The 15,108-nt window shown below is 41.0% G+C and overlaps 1 protein-coding gene across 1 annotated transcript in view; it reads left to right on the forward strand.

The window, feature by feature from the left end:
* Window positions 1-7,694: 7,694 nt before the first annotated feature.
* LOC131231737 (DEAD-box ATP-dependent RNA helicase 3, chloroplastic) overlaps window positions 7,695-15,108 on the forward strand; it is a 30,738-nt gene continuing 23,324 nt past the window's right edge. The window contains exons 1-4 of the mRNA XM_058228039.1: window positions 7,695-8,256; window positions 10,303-10,439; window positions 10,581-10,995; window positions 15,010-15,108. Coding sequence (XP_058084022.1) covers window positions 7,849-8,256; window positions 10,303-10,439; window positions 10,581-10,995; window positions 15,010-15,108 — 1,059 coding nt within the window. The 5' untranslated portion in view covers window positions 7,695-7,848. The remainder of the gene's footprint in view (window positions 8,257-10,302; window positions 10,440-10,580; window positions 10,996-15,009) is intronic.

A 15,108-nucleotide genomic window follows, 5' to 3' on the forward strand; every position in this document is an offset into this window, starting at 1 on the left:
AGGACTTGGGCCCAGCTAAGCAGATCCTAGGAATGAAGATAACCCGTGACAAAAGTAGTAGGAAGCTTTGACTCTCGCAAGAGTGGTATATTAAAAAAGTCCTAAAGCAGTTCAATGTGAATATAGCGAAGCCAGTCAGTACTCCACTGGATGGTCACTTCAGATTGAGCGACAAGCAGTATCCTAAGACGAATGCAGATGTGGATGAGATGTAGAAGATATCTTACGCATCAGCAGTATGAAGTTTGATGTATGCTATGGTGTGTACGCGCCTAGACATAGCATATGTGGTTGGTGTTGTCAGCCGGTATTTCATCAATCCTGGCAAAGAGCATTGGACAACAGTGAAATGGATACTGCGGTATCTAAGAGGCTCATCCAGGTTGAGCCTATGCTATGGTGATGGAAAACTTGTGTTAAAGGGCTACACATATGCAGATATGACAGGTGATAGATTCCAAGAAGTCTACATCGGCGTTCATGTTTACGCTTGAAGGGGGAGCGGTCTCTTAGCAGAACAAGCTACAGAAGGTCGTAGCATTGTCAACGACAGAGGCCGAGTACATTGCGGTCACGGGCATGTAAAGAGATGCTTTCGATGAAGAGGTTCCTACAGGAACTTAGCCTAAAGCAGAAGCAGCACGTGGTCTATTGCGATTGTCAAAGTGCTGTACACTTGAGTAAGAATCTAAGTCAGCACCCTAAGTCGAAACACACAGAGATTCAGTATCACTGAATCAAGGATACTTTGGAACAAAAGGTGTTACAGCTTGAGAAGGTCCACACGGACGATAATGGGTCAGACATGATGACCAAGGCATTGCTCAAGAGCAAGTTTGAGGTTTGTAGAAACCGGGCTGGTTTGAATAAAGTGAATTCCTCTTGAGTTGAAAAGGGAAAAATTTGATGGAAAATTTCTCCTTATGGCTCGACCGGTCGAGTACCTTGCTCGACTAGTCGAGGGTGGTGTTCGACCAGTCGAGTGGCGCTCGACTCAAAGTCCAGTGAGCTTTTGGTTTGAAAATTTCGAGGTGCTCGACCAGTAAAGGGAGGTGCTCGACTGATCGAGTGGGCCGCTCGACCGGTCAAGGACCCCACTTAACCAGTTGAGATTACGCAGTGTCATGTCCGAATTTTATGCAGACTGCATAAATTTGAGGCGGTTTCGCAAGAAGTGCGAAAGGGAGTTGCCTAAACTATAAATAGGGGTCCCTATGACTTTTCTAGGTAATGCAAGAGAGTTTCCTAAAGCTTTGTAGGGGTTTGCTAAAGGATTTAGGGCTATCAAATGTGAGAGAGAGAGAGAGAAAGAAAGAGAGGAAGCTTGTGGAAGGGAGGTTCTGCTCGCAGAGGTGATCTACTGTGCACTTGACATCTCAGTGCTTTTACGTCCTCATTATCGGTAAGATCTCTCTGTTTTTTTCTATTCTCTTATTGTTCATCCACTCCTACGTGAGTGAAGAAGGTTTGATCCAAGCGGTGTGTGCTTGTGATCGGTTGTAACGTTCTACTACATAGTGAATTGTTGCTCTGGACGAGGTCCCGTGGTTTTTACCTCTTTGAAGGTTTTCTACGTAAAAATCTCTTGTGTCTTCTGGTTTATGCTTTGATTTATTTCATTGCTTTATTAGCTCATAATTCCAATGTTTTAGGGAGGCTAGATCCTAAGGTTTTGTGCAACGGCCCCCAACAAGCCCTCCCATGAGGAGCTCGGCCAAACATGATTACTTTGTTATCTCCCTTTGTACTTTGATCGGACTTTGCATGTGCGCTTAGATTGAAATGAGTCTTGGGCCAAGTTTAACAGTGTGAGTTGGCTGAGTAGGTTGACTTAGTTAATTGACTCAGTGGGTTGACTAAATTAGTTGACTATGTTTAGGGTTGGCTTTTATGATTCAGCTTCTAAAGTTCAGGGTTTGGTTTGGAATAGGATTTGATTTCGGATCATGGTTTTGGCTTATGATTAGGGTTTCGGCTTAGGATTATGATTTGGATTAGAGTTTTGGGATTTGGATTAAGTTTCGTTCAATCTCGATCAACTTATCACCATGGGTGGGGCATCTACGTGGAGTTAAAATTTAAAGACTCTTGCTTTTGATATTTCATTCATTTGCCTGGCTTGCTTTGTTTATTTTGTACCTTAAGTTGATTTTAGAAAGAAATGTAAAAATCTTGGAGGGACTATACAAGGCGAAGGGACATCTAAGCACAGGCATTGGATGCTTGTTAATTACTCAGCAACCCACATGGTTGCTCTCCAACTGATGCTTAGAGAGGATGAGAAGGAAACAATCCTCTACCAAGAAAATCCCACTGACTGGATTGTTAAGATCACCTAACAGCGGTGATTTAGCTATAGCCCAGCCATAGCAGACTACGTATGCCATTTGTATTGTTTTGATGGACCCATGTCTACAACAAATAGTCCAAATAGAATAAGTGAGGGTTTTTTTTTTTTTTGGGGCTTTCACCACCACCAACCTAGACACAAACCAAGCCAACTCAAAAGCTAGACTCAGATTAGTTTGGAAAAGCTCAACTTAGATTAATTCGAATAAAAGTTTAAACCAAACCAAGCCTCGGAGTCAAGCGTGTTAAAAACAAAAAAAAAAAACAAAAAAAAACAAACCAGGACAATATCGACTCCTGTGGAAGCTTGGCTTGATTCAGCTTGATTCAGCTTGATTTGGACGCAGCTCGTAAATTGTATGCACACTAAATTGTATGCACATTGTTTCCCATGGTGTATGCACACTGTTTCCCATGGTGTGATCTACTTGGCCTTTGGATATGATTCAATTATGGGATCATGTGCTAAAATGATATGTAAAAATGGATGGATGATGTGGATGATGCATATACATGAAGATGTGGATAATACATAATACATATACATGAGTGCACACTGTTTCTTGTGGTTTGGTCCACTTAAGCTTTGGATATTGTTCAATATTGGATCATGCATGATATGTAAAAATGGTTGGACGGCACAGATAATACATAAACATGATGGTGGGCTCACAGAGTTTACTCGGTATATACGGGATTCAAATTGGCTGGTGACCTCAACACCTGCTACTTAACTGGTGCCGAAGCTATGTGGGCCCCACTATAATATATGTGTTTTGTCCAGCTGTCTATCAAAAATTTCAGCTCATTTCATAGTATGAGATGAAAAATAAGGAAGATCCAAACATCCAATATATAGACCCCAACACATGACCTAAACTTATCGGTGGACAGAAGTTTCGAATCAATATTGTTTTCCAGTGTTGGGGCCCATCTCATCATATGTGATGCGTGTCCATGCCCCCCATCCATTTTTCCAGCTCATTTTATTGCATAGGCCAGGAAATGAAGTAGATTAAAATATCAAGTGGGCCATACCACATGAAATGTTGATCATTAAACGGCCGCCATTGAAATCTTTATAGTGTCAATATCAACTTGATTTAAAACTTTTGTGGCCCACAAAGTATTTCATTGTCAATCAACTTTATCCATATCAGTAGCTTGGATAGCAAATGAATATTATGGTAAACCTTAGGAAAGTAGTAATGGTGGTTGTTAAATGATCAATATTTCCTGTTGTATAGCCCACTTGAGATTTGGAATTGCGTCATTTTTTAGCTCATGCCATCAAATGATATAAAAAAATGAATGGGCAGCACGAATATACAACACATACATTTAAGTGGGTCCCACAACAAAATTCAGAAGGAACTAGTCCTTGAGCGCTTGAATTACATCTAAAATCCTTCCACGAGTTGCACGTGTAGTATGTATGTCTCCGTACTATTATTTTATTGGGCACATGATCCATTAATGATGTCCCAAAACAATTAGATTATCAATTGCATCACTATAATTACCTTAATATGATGATCAGCATCGTCCAAACATTGTCCATGTAAATCAACAGTTAAAAGTCATTGGTTGGTCACTCGGACATGATTTCGTGCTTGTGGCCCATCCAAGACTTAGAATTTCATCATTTTGGGGCAGAGCATATATTTTAGTGGGCTTATTACAACGATTGTGTCAAATATTACATATGTTCACTAATTAGAGATATTAAAGTTTATTTAGTAATTAAATTTAAGCACCCATAAATATATCATGCATAGCTACTTTTGGATTAAAGTTGATTACCAATCTAAGGTGCCAAGGATTTCAAATCCAGGGGTTCTAAATCCAGGGAGTTCCAAATCCACTCTCAAACAAGCCCTAAGGATTTCTCCTTGTTAGATTCTTCTCGTGTTGTCATGCTTTAGGAGCTATTGTGGCACAGAGAGAACCGTTTGAGTACCAAATATGCTTCAATCAATTCTGTACATTTATTCGTACATTTATTCAATCGGTAGACGTGCGAAATCCACAACTGGATTAACCATGTGTTTATCTAAATGGGCCACATTTCTAATCCGACTAGCTTGGTCCGAACTCATTTAGAAGTTGATCAGATCAATTCACCCGCGGTATGCAAAATCCACAACTGGACTAACCATGTGTTTATCTAAATGGGGGACATTTCTAATCCGACTAGCTTGGTCCGAACTCATTTAGAAGTTATCAGATCAATTCACCCACGGTATGAACTAACCTGCGACGATTGACTGATGAATAAAAACTAGTGATAACCGACATATTCCAGGTGTGTTGCTTGAAGAGCAACAAACTCACAATGTATATTTGCACAGCGAGATCTGGCCCATTGGTAAAGTGGGCATCACTTGGTATCTATCATTCTTTTCTATTAATTTATTTTGTTTTTCCTGAATTCCTGGAAATCAAAGCACACTGCCTAATTTGTTATAGATATCTTAAATTTGTAAACAACAGCGTTTGTCCATGCTATCGACAGACCACTCGCCATCGAGTATATGTCGATGCCATCGGAAAAATCAGGAAAATCCATGTTTTGTCGTCAAAATGTTTTGGTGTTTTTCTCGATGCCATCTGTTGATGCATAAATCTGGTCAACGCTTACTGGACTGCTGGACCTCCACGTACCCGCATACGAATAAGACAAAGGAGACCCTGACTCTAACAAGGGGATCTAGTTGTGTGTACCTTTCACCATTGGAAGAGTTCCTATTTATAGCCAAATGGAGTTGGTTACATAAATAGAAACGGCCCTTGATCATGGGCGTGCATTTAGCATATGTTTCTTGACCGTTTTGCGAGATCTTTGTTGATGATAAGGTCGAGCATCTGAGTCGACCTATACAGTTGTCCTGATGAGGAGTTTCCTGACCTGGACTCTTTGGTGGGCCATGATCAAGCTTTCCTTTGGAATTCAATTAGGTTACTGACCTGCCCGTGAAGGTTGTATCCGAGCACTAGGATCGAGCCAAGCTTCCTTCCTTGGTAGAACATATACGAAATCGGGAATGACCATCCTTTTCATTTTATCGTACAGTGCAGGGGCTCTCTCACAAGTCTCTGAGCAAGGCGTGCTTGATCCTGTATGGGATCATGCTTTGGAAGTTTATCCAGAGGATCTATATTGTAGCTCAGGCATGAATGGGGCCAGGGGAGAGGTCGACATTGTACAACAAAATACAATAGTATCACTTTATAGTTATTGAGGAGCTCATTGATCATGACTGACACTAGTCAACCATGTGACGTGCACAAATCCCGAGCTGACCTCATACTTCTGACGAACTTATTTTTATCCATAACACCATTAACAAATCGTCAATGCCATCGAAGGTGTCATCGAATGCGCGCAAAAATTGCGTAAGCGCAGGATTTGTTTCCTGTTCCGATTGTGATATTATGTGACGCTATATATAGAGGGTGTAATTGAAATTTGAGAAGAGAGAGGTGTTTTAGGTTTTTAAAATTCGGTCGGAAGGGTTTCAAGGGCATAACTTAAGTTTGAGGAATAGATTTAAGCCACGTTCAAGCCGGTAATCTATGACTCTTATAATTTTTATTTTCATAGTGTATTATTTATCGCTTTATGTCGTGGTTTTTTTCAAAAAAAAAAAACCACGCAATATTTAAATTGTTTGTATTTAGACTGAATTGTACAATTGATAATACTTTGCTTGATTCATCCGCGCGCTTCTACATTTCCCCAACATAATTTTAAGCCAAGAGAGCATTTTCCACGTGACCTTTGGTACAGAGATAGTGGATCGAATGGGGCCTTCATTCCCATGGATGGTGATTTTTTAAAGAAACGACGGTGGAAAGCAGAAACCGCTAATGGCTGCTAGGGGCTGTAGTTGTGCTAGGCTGGCTCGTCATCGACCTTGTTTGTATCTTGCAACCAAGCCTGGGTATTGGATCTGAGGCCTGGGCTTGGAAATTTAGCCCATTTATTAGTGGGCTGGGTCAGACAATCTTTCAAAGCTCGTATGCTTGGCCTGTGAGAGGATTTACTAACTGTAAGAATCAGAGGTGTTTTCAACAAAACCTTAATCCTCTCCATAGTGGGGTCCATTGAATCAATTTTCTGGAGCACTAATTAATGGAATTGAACCATCACCTTCTTCCTTCAACCTGGAGTTTTTGGCCCGGATTGGGTCCTTGAGCTTTGTCTCCTTGGCTGGGATTTTGGAGAGGCTTGCCTGGCCCGTTGACAGTCCCAATCTTCAGTGCTCGTATATGTCAAGCATCGTAGCCGTTCATTAGATTCCTCGGCTGAAAAGTCAAGTTGGTGATCATGGGCTACCCATATAGGAAAAAAAAGGATGGAAGATGTTGATACAAAAATCTGGTTCACCCTTCGTCGAGCTCCGAGCACTTGAGCCGAGCTCTGTGTGCCTGCACAAGAGAAGGACAAAGGAGACCCTGGCTAGAGCAGGGGACCCTCCGATGCCAAAGTCAGGCTAAGAATCTGGGTCTAAGTACAGTAGTTGGGGCTTAGGGTGTGACATATTGCGTACCTGTTCCTATAGAAATGATTCATATTTATATCTTAGGGTCATGCTGAACGTTTCCGATAATCTCGGCACGGTTATCGCCATTACGCGAGAGCTACGCATGTGTGGTTGTCGGCCGTTACCCGAAGATCGTGCGCTAGGCATTACTCCTATCATGTGTTACTAGATTTTGTCCATTCATCCGAGTCGACCTCGCGGCTCAGATTTTGTTCGGCGATCCAAGCCCACGGATGAGCTGATTATTGACGCGCTAAGTAAAGAGGATCAAGTTAGAGGTACGCTGGATGGGTGTGTGACGGTCTCTTTTGTATGCCGAGTTGACATGAGAACTCTCGCAAAAGGACTCGGAGGCAGGTTGGCTCGGATGTATTGCTACCGTTCCGAGATCCTGCTCGTCGGATGTGTGACAAATTCTTCCGAGCCTCAAGTTGATGCTGTAACTCTGCAATAACCCTTGAAATCACCTTGGGTCGGACGCTATCAGTCCGAGGCTTTGCTCATTGGTGCCTCCAAGTTTGACCTTGATGTGGCTCGGTTCAGATTCAACCATAACCGAAGACAAAAATAGAATGGTTAATCACAGGCTACCCATCTACAAAAGAATAAATGCTCCACCATCAACTTACATCCGGTCCACCAAATGTGAGGGCCTAGAAAGAGGTTTCCACCTGATGAGCGGCTTGGATCCTGCATACGTGTGCCATTTTGGCACTGATCCAAGAAGACCCTCAACCTAGAAACAATATCTCCCGGGAAAAAACCTCTATATAAGTGCAATTTGAGCGGGGAGCCGAGGTGGAGGTTTGTAAGGCCATACATTTCAGGGTGCTGGCCTTATCGAAACCTTTCCTTCCTTTTCTCTTCACTCCTCTCTTCTCTCTTCTCTCTCTCGCTAGAGATAGAGATAGAGAATAAGCAGAGAAAAGAGCCCTAGAGGCCTTAGTGCGTCATGGCTTCCATAGTCGGCGTTTCGACCTTGTACCGAATACCTTGTCTGGAACATTGTAGAAGGACTTCGCCTCTGTCTCCCTCCGAAAAGCTCCAGTTGGGAGGTCTAAGAGCTGCTCCTGGCAGGGTTTTGGAAGCTTGTTGTCCTCTGAGAAGCTCTCGCGACCCAAGACCCAACCCTCTCTTCATTTCTTCTGCAATTGCCACTCCTAATTCCGTTTTGAGTGAGGAGGCATTCAAAGGGCTCGGTGGCTTCTCCAAGGAAGACGATTACTCTCTTCAGACAGATGGCTCCGAGGGTGAAGCCGCTGAAGATGATGACAACCTTGCCATTGCCAGTTTGGGTTTACCACAGCAGCTTGTTGACTCTCTTGAGAAGCGAGGGATTACCCACCTTTTCCCAATCCAGGTCAAACACCTTTTATTTTAAATTTCAGCCTTTTATTCTTCTTCTATTTGTTTATTTATGAAGTATGAACCGAAGTTTACGAGCGAGCCTACTGGCATCCTCGTTAACATTCTTCCGAAACCAAAGAGCACGCAGCTCCCAAACACGCAATAAGTATTTCATCTCTCTAAGGTCCCAGTTACGAGCGAGCCTACTGGCATCCTTGTTAACATTCTTTGGAAACCAAAGAGCATGCAGCTCCCAAACACGCAATAAGTATTTCATCTCTCTAAGGCCCTATCACATCATCCTTGTCCCATTCAGTGACACCGAAAAATCTCCTTCTATAATTCGCTTCCTAGACTGAGAGGAGGAGAAAATCCTCAGCCCTTCTCTTAGCGCAACAAGATTAGCCACGAGCGACTCACACATGCCATGAGGCATAAAAAACCTCCCACTTATCATTTCTTGACACGCCTCCTATCATGAGAGGCCTAAAGGGCATCCACCAACATTAAGCTTTAAAAAGGCAGTTTCATCTCTCTAAGGCCCTAGCACATCATTCATATCCCATTCAATAACACTGTGAAAAATCTTCTTTTATAATTAGCTTCCTAGAGTTAAAGAGGAGGAGAAAATCTGCAGTCCTCTTAGCGCAACGCGATTAGCCATGAGGCTTAAAAAACTCCCACTTATCATTTCTCGACCTGCCTCCCATCACAAGAGGCCTAAAGGGCATCCATCAACATTAAGCTTTACAAAGCCAGGCCTAGGAGGAATCCACTTGGCTGATACCCTCTCATCAACCTTTTTATCAACAAAATAGTCAACCCACTGACTGACTCAATTTTTTAAAGATTCCATGAGTCTCCTTAGTCAATCATGCCTACAAACAAGTTTCCTTTTGATTCAGCTGAAAATCTTGTTGATCTGAGTCGGCTCAGCTGAGTTTTGGGTTGAGTCACTAAGTCTTATCATTGAGCAGGACTCGCAAAGCTCATGTCATAACCAGCATATTGTCTTTCATAAAATACCACTAAGACCCCAATTATTTGGATTATCCATAGAGTACCCATCAAAATGCTCTTCCATACATCAGCTGTGGACCTTCCCACTGTTTATTGACTAATTCTTTCCAAGGGTCTTTCAACCATAGCAATCCAATTTATAATTCGATCGGAGGTCCCTAGACTCTTTTACAATGGGTACCCATTCAACCAGGGAAATCTTCTGAGTCATTCCTCTTTCTTTAAAAGGCCATGATCTCCAACTTTTCGTGTTGAACTCCTTCCATCATATAGAAGATACACTGGTGAGGAGATTCTAGCCAAAAAATTTCTTCCAAGTATTAGTTTTGGAACCTGTTCACTGTTTAGTGACTAATTCTTTCCAAGCGCCTCCTTTCAAAAATAAAAATAAAATAATAATAAATATTTCTAATGATCTACAGAGCATGGAAGTCCAATCTCTAAAATGAGATCAGAGGTTGGATTCCCCTAGACTCTTTTGTGATGAGGACCAAATCACAAGAGAATTCTTAATCCTTCCAATAACCTTGTGCATTGCTTATGTGATCAAAGACACAAACATATAGTAAACAGAAGAGTCCCCCCCCCCCCCTCAATTTAATTAGCTGCCTCACAATGATGAAAAGATGATGGACCATTTATTCCTCCATTTTACACACGAAGCACGTGCTAAGGAACCTATGCTACCTATTGCCAAGATGGTCGGCCATCCAAACAACAACTTCCATCTTCGGAGGGATAGAAGCAGCCAAAGTCAACGTACATTGGGTGGCTCACTTGTCATGAGGTCATTATGCATTTATTTTGCTGTTCTCCCTCCCTCCCTTCCTCTCCCTCTCTCTTGTTGTTCTTGGGTGAATGTTGTGCTAGTTTTGTGGGCTTTCTTGCAAAGTAGTTATTTCATTGCTATTTGATCTTTGAGAGTATACCTATTTAAGATTCTCTGATTTTGTTGGTCTTCTTAGTGATTTACATATGTATTTTGTTAGTCTACGTTTGCCTTATTATTGCCTTCTTATCCGCTTTACTTTTTATTTAGAGAGCTGTGTTACTTCCTGCCTTGGAAGGTCGAGATCTCATCGCTCGTGCAAAGACAGGGACAGGGAAGACATTGGCCTTCGGAATCCCAATTATTAAACGCCTCACCATGGATGATGAAGGAAGAAATCTTTCAAGGTTCGTTCTTTCTTTCTTTCTTGCCTTTTTTTTTTTATAAAAAAAATAAAAATAAATTTATTTATAAAAAGAAGCTAATCTAGTTCCTATTATTTCCCCTGGATGGCTGGATCACAATTTTACCTCTTTGTTTGTTTGAAGGCGGTCGGGTCGTCTTCCTCGTTTTTTGGTTCTAGCACCAACTAGGGAATTAGCAAAGCAAGTAGATAAGGAAATCCAAGAGTCAGCACCTTATCTCAACACTGTTTGTGTTTACGGAGGAGTTTCTTACAATATCCAGCAAAATGCACTTTCTCGGGGTGTAGATGTTGTTGTGGGAACTCCAGGCCGTATCATTGACCTGGTCAATAGCAACAGCCTCCGGTTGAGTGAAGTTCAATATCTGGTCCTTGACGAAGCTGATCAGATGCTTGCTGTTGGATTTGAGGAGGATGTGGAAGTTATACTAGAAAAACTTCCATCTGAGCGGCAAAGCATGCTCTTCTCTGCAACAATGCCTGGTTGGGTCAAGAAGCTGGCGAGGAAATACTTGGACAATCCTTTGACAATTGATTTGGTAACATTCTACTTCAGTAGTGTTTGTTCCATTTGATTTAAATTTTCTTTTCAATATATCTTTAACTTTCTGGGCAACATCTTTTTCAATATATCTTTTTACTTTCTGGGAAACAGCATCAGCATAGATAGCCAAAGGTACTAATGCAGTTGTTTCAAATTCATGTGGAATATGTGTAATGACCAATCAAAGTCATTGTGTAAGTTGATGATTGATTCTTACTCTATTCTTTCATATCATGCTCCTTATGTCAGTTAAACCAATAATTGATGCAATATATCGTAATGGGTTATTTTGCCTTTTTATATGATCTTTTGGTTTTCTCATTTACAGAATTGGTGCCATGTAGTATGCCGCATTTAGAAATCCAAGTCCTTGCAAAATCATTGAAACCTCCCCCCTAAGTAGGGAAATTTGGCAACAATATGCAATTGTTTCCTTGTGCAACACAACACACACACACACACACATATGAGAAATGCTCACATACAACTAGTTGGACACTGCACTTTGGTCCAACTAGTTGGGCATTTAATGAGAAAAATTTCCTCTTGAATACAGTATACGTACCTACATTGAGAGAATTTGGAATACATGTTATGGTTATGTAAAGTGATATATGTATCAAAGATCCAAGCCATTTATTAATTGAGGCCCACCAAAGAGAAGTTATGTGCCAAAAAACTAATAAATTACACCTATGAGGTAAGCGTGGATGCATGTTGAATCTAGATCATTAGATTGTTTTATTAACTGCCCACTCTTTTTGTAAGTGTTTGACATGCTTGATCATATGGCTTTTTTTTTTTGTCCCGAACATGTTGACAATGTACTCTGTGTAATGAATGGATCTGATCTCTAATAAATAAGTGTGTGGCCAAAATCATTAATAGGTGCATAGCCCACACACAACAAGTTGGACGTCCATTGTCGAACCACCTATTTAAGGATTATTTGATTTACCATAAATGCTCTGGCAAAAGTCCCTTTTCACATAAGTTTAAAAGATGGCTCGCGGTTGGGCCCTACAATGGTGTTAATGTAAAATCTACTCCGACCATTATGTGTGTCACCCCATACTAGACCCAGGGATAAACAAAATTATCTCCATCAGTGGTTCAGGTAGACCACACATTTGGAAACCGTATAGGGAAAAGTTCACCTTCCAAAATGTTTCCCTTAGTGTAACCCACTTGAATCACACATGGGACCAATTTTCAGACCCAAGCCTACATTTTGGTGTGGCATCCAATGGTTGGAGTGGATTTCACATATTCATCACGGTGGGCACTGTAGTAATCACGGGTGGATGTCTCTCTCAATTGTTTCCATAAGTGTGGCCCGCCTAAATCACAGGTCAGCCCGATATTTTGGTTCCAGGCCAAACAGGGTATTATACATCTAGTGGTCGTAGTGGATCTCACATACACACCTTGGTGGGCCCATAAAAAATCATGGTTGGTCGTCCGTCTCCCACCTTAGCTCCTTGTAATTCAAAGGAGTAATTAATGCCATTAAATGTTGGCAGAGAAAAGATTAATCTTATTTAAAGGAAACTTGGGAAAAAGGGTAGCAGCTTAGGTGGGCCCCACCATGGTGTTAATGTTAAATCCACCTCGGCCATCAGGTCTGTAGCCACATGTTACACCAAGGGCCTTAAAATTAGTGCCATCTGTGAGTGAAAAAATCACCCCCTTAACTTTTTCCCTTCGTATGGCCCCCTTGAATCACGGATGAACCTAAAATTTTGGGACCTATGCCTACAATTCAATGTGGCATCTAATGGTTGGAATGGATTTCATATAATCATCATAGTGGGCCCAATAAAAAGTGATGATGGACATCTCTTCGAACTGTTTCCCTTGAAATGGCCCACCCGAGTGTTGATTCGGCCTGATTTTTTTAGCCCCGATCCAAACACAAGGTGGTGCACATGATGGACGGAGTGGATCTATTCCACACGAAATCTTTCCTTCCAAGTCAGTAAATGTAATGCCACTTATCTGTATAGGGAAGCCATGATTATCTGGGAAGACATACCAATGGAGAGTAAACTTTAGGTGGGCTATGCACATGTTAATGAATTTGGCCACACAACTCATGTATTAGAGATCAAATCCGTTCATTAGAGACTAGAGAGAGTACATTGTCAACATATTAGGGAAAAACAAAGGTCCTATGATCAAGCATGTCAAACACTTACAAAAAGAGTGGGTAGTTAATAAAATAATCTAATGATTCAGATTCAACATGCATGTGCGCTTACCTCATACGTATAATTTATTATTTTTTGGCACATAGCTTCTCCTCGGTGGGCCTCAATTGATGAATGGCTTGGGTCTTCGACACGTGTGCCACGTTACATAACTATAACATGTATTCCAAATTCTCTCAATGCAGGTGTGTATACTATATTCAAGAGGGAATTTTTCTCAGTAAATGGCCCAACTAGTTGTGTGTGAGCATTACTCTCTCTCTCTCTCTCTCTCTCTCTATATATATATATATATATATATATATTCTTTAATACCTTTTTTTTTTGGTTAACCTACATATATTGTTAGTGATGTGGGTATAAAATGTGGTTTTGGAATGATTTCCTTCAAGATATTGGACTCTTTTTATTGTCATGCCTGGGGATCAATCTCAATTCATCAGAGGGCAATCATTAACTGTAGGAATTTCCTGGAAGTTACCTGTTAGTTAGTAACATTCAAGTTCATGGAGAGATCGGGTGGAAAGGGTGTGACGAGAGAGAGAGAGAGAGAGAGAGAGAGATTGTGGTATATGCAAAGAGAGTAGAGAAATGGTGCAAACTACTTGCATACAATAGAGGGGCCATGCATTAGAATGATTAGACAATTTTAGCCCTCTATTTTGTGGCTAACAATAGAGGAGCAACCTTCCATATTTAGCAGGTGAACATATGGTCATCTGATTGTTGCAAGCTTGTTATTTTGATTAATGCTATTATGCAGGTAGCTTTACAGATGGCAAACATATGGATTGGTTAGAACCGTTGATTTGATGGCCCACTGCATGAATGGGTTATCGGACAAAATTCTCAGTCATTCGGCAAATCTTGCTCTCCATTTATGGTTAGATATGCTGTTTGAATGTGAAATGCTACTCTAATTGGGATAACTGTTCCTTTTAACAGCCAATCATCTAATGGCTATCATAATAGAATCCCCTTGATTTTGCTGCATGGCCTAATAGTCCTAATCAATGCAAATAGTCCAAAAGTCATACTGACCAGATGATCGTCACCATCTTATCTGTAGCAATCAAATAGGCAGTAAAAAAGAAATGATCAGATATAGCAGCCATTTTCCAGCCAAAATTGAAAGATCCTATCCATCCAATCTTTGTCATTTTCCTAGATGATCCTGCAAATTTTCTCTTAACTGTGTAGTGTAGCGATTTACCCTTAAAATTTTTTAAAAAAACTTCGTAAAATGGTGATCAAAAGGGTTAAGATCTTCTAATATGGGAAATGTGTGGGGCGTCTCACATTTATGGTGGGGCACATCAGATCCATCAAACCACCAGTCACTGACCCCCAAAATCAGAAAAATAAAAAATTTCGTGAATAATTAAATGAAAGGAAAAATCTCGCAGAGGGAGGGAGCGTTATATATGCCAGTGATTCTAACCATCCTGCAGGTCAGCCAAGTTGTCCAATCTTTTGCTTGGTCCTGCTAACCAAGTCACATAACACTTAACGATGTTATCTGACATATCCTGGATTATCCTTAGGATTGTTTAGGTTGTTTCTCCAGCACTCTTGAGGTCAGAAGGTATCAATAATAATGCTGCTTCCTTGTGATAAATGAGAAATATGGGATTACTGTGGTTAGGCGTAGGCTTTTACCTTTGCCATGTGTGGTTTGGTTTCCCTGTATGAGACTGGTTTCTTAGGATATTTTTAGGTTTTGCATGCTTCATTAGCTGACATTAATTAGTTCACTGTTTTAAGATTCTCAAGTGTTCATGTTATTGCTTGCTCTATAGGTTGGTGATCAAGATGAAAAGCTGGCAGAAGGGATCAAACTTCATGCAATACCAACAACTGCAACTTCAAAGCGGACCATTCTCAGTGACCTAATCACA

This window comes from Magnolia sinica, chromosome 17 (genome assembly GCF_029962835.1).
Source record: "Magnolia sinica isolate HGM2019 chromosome 17, MsV1, whole genome shotgun sequence".
NCBI lineage: Eukaryota > Viridiplantae > Streptophyta > Magnoliopsida > Magnoliales > Magnoliaceae > Magnolia > Magnolia sinica.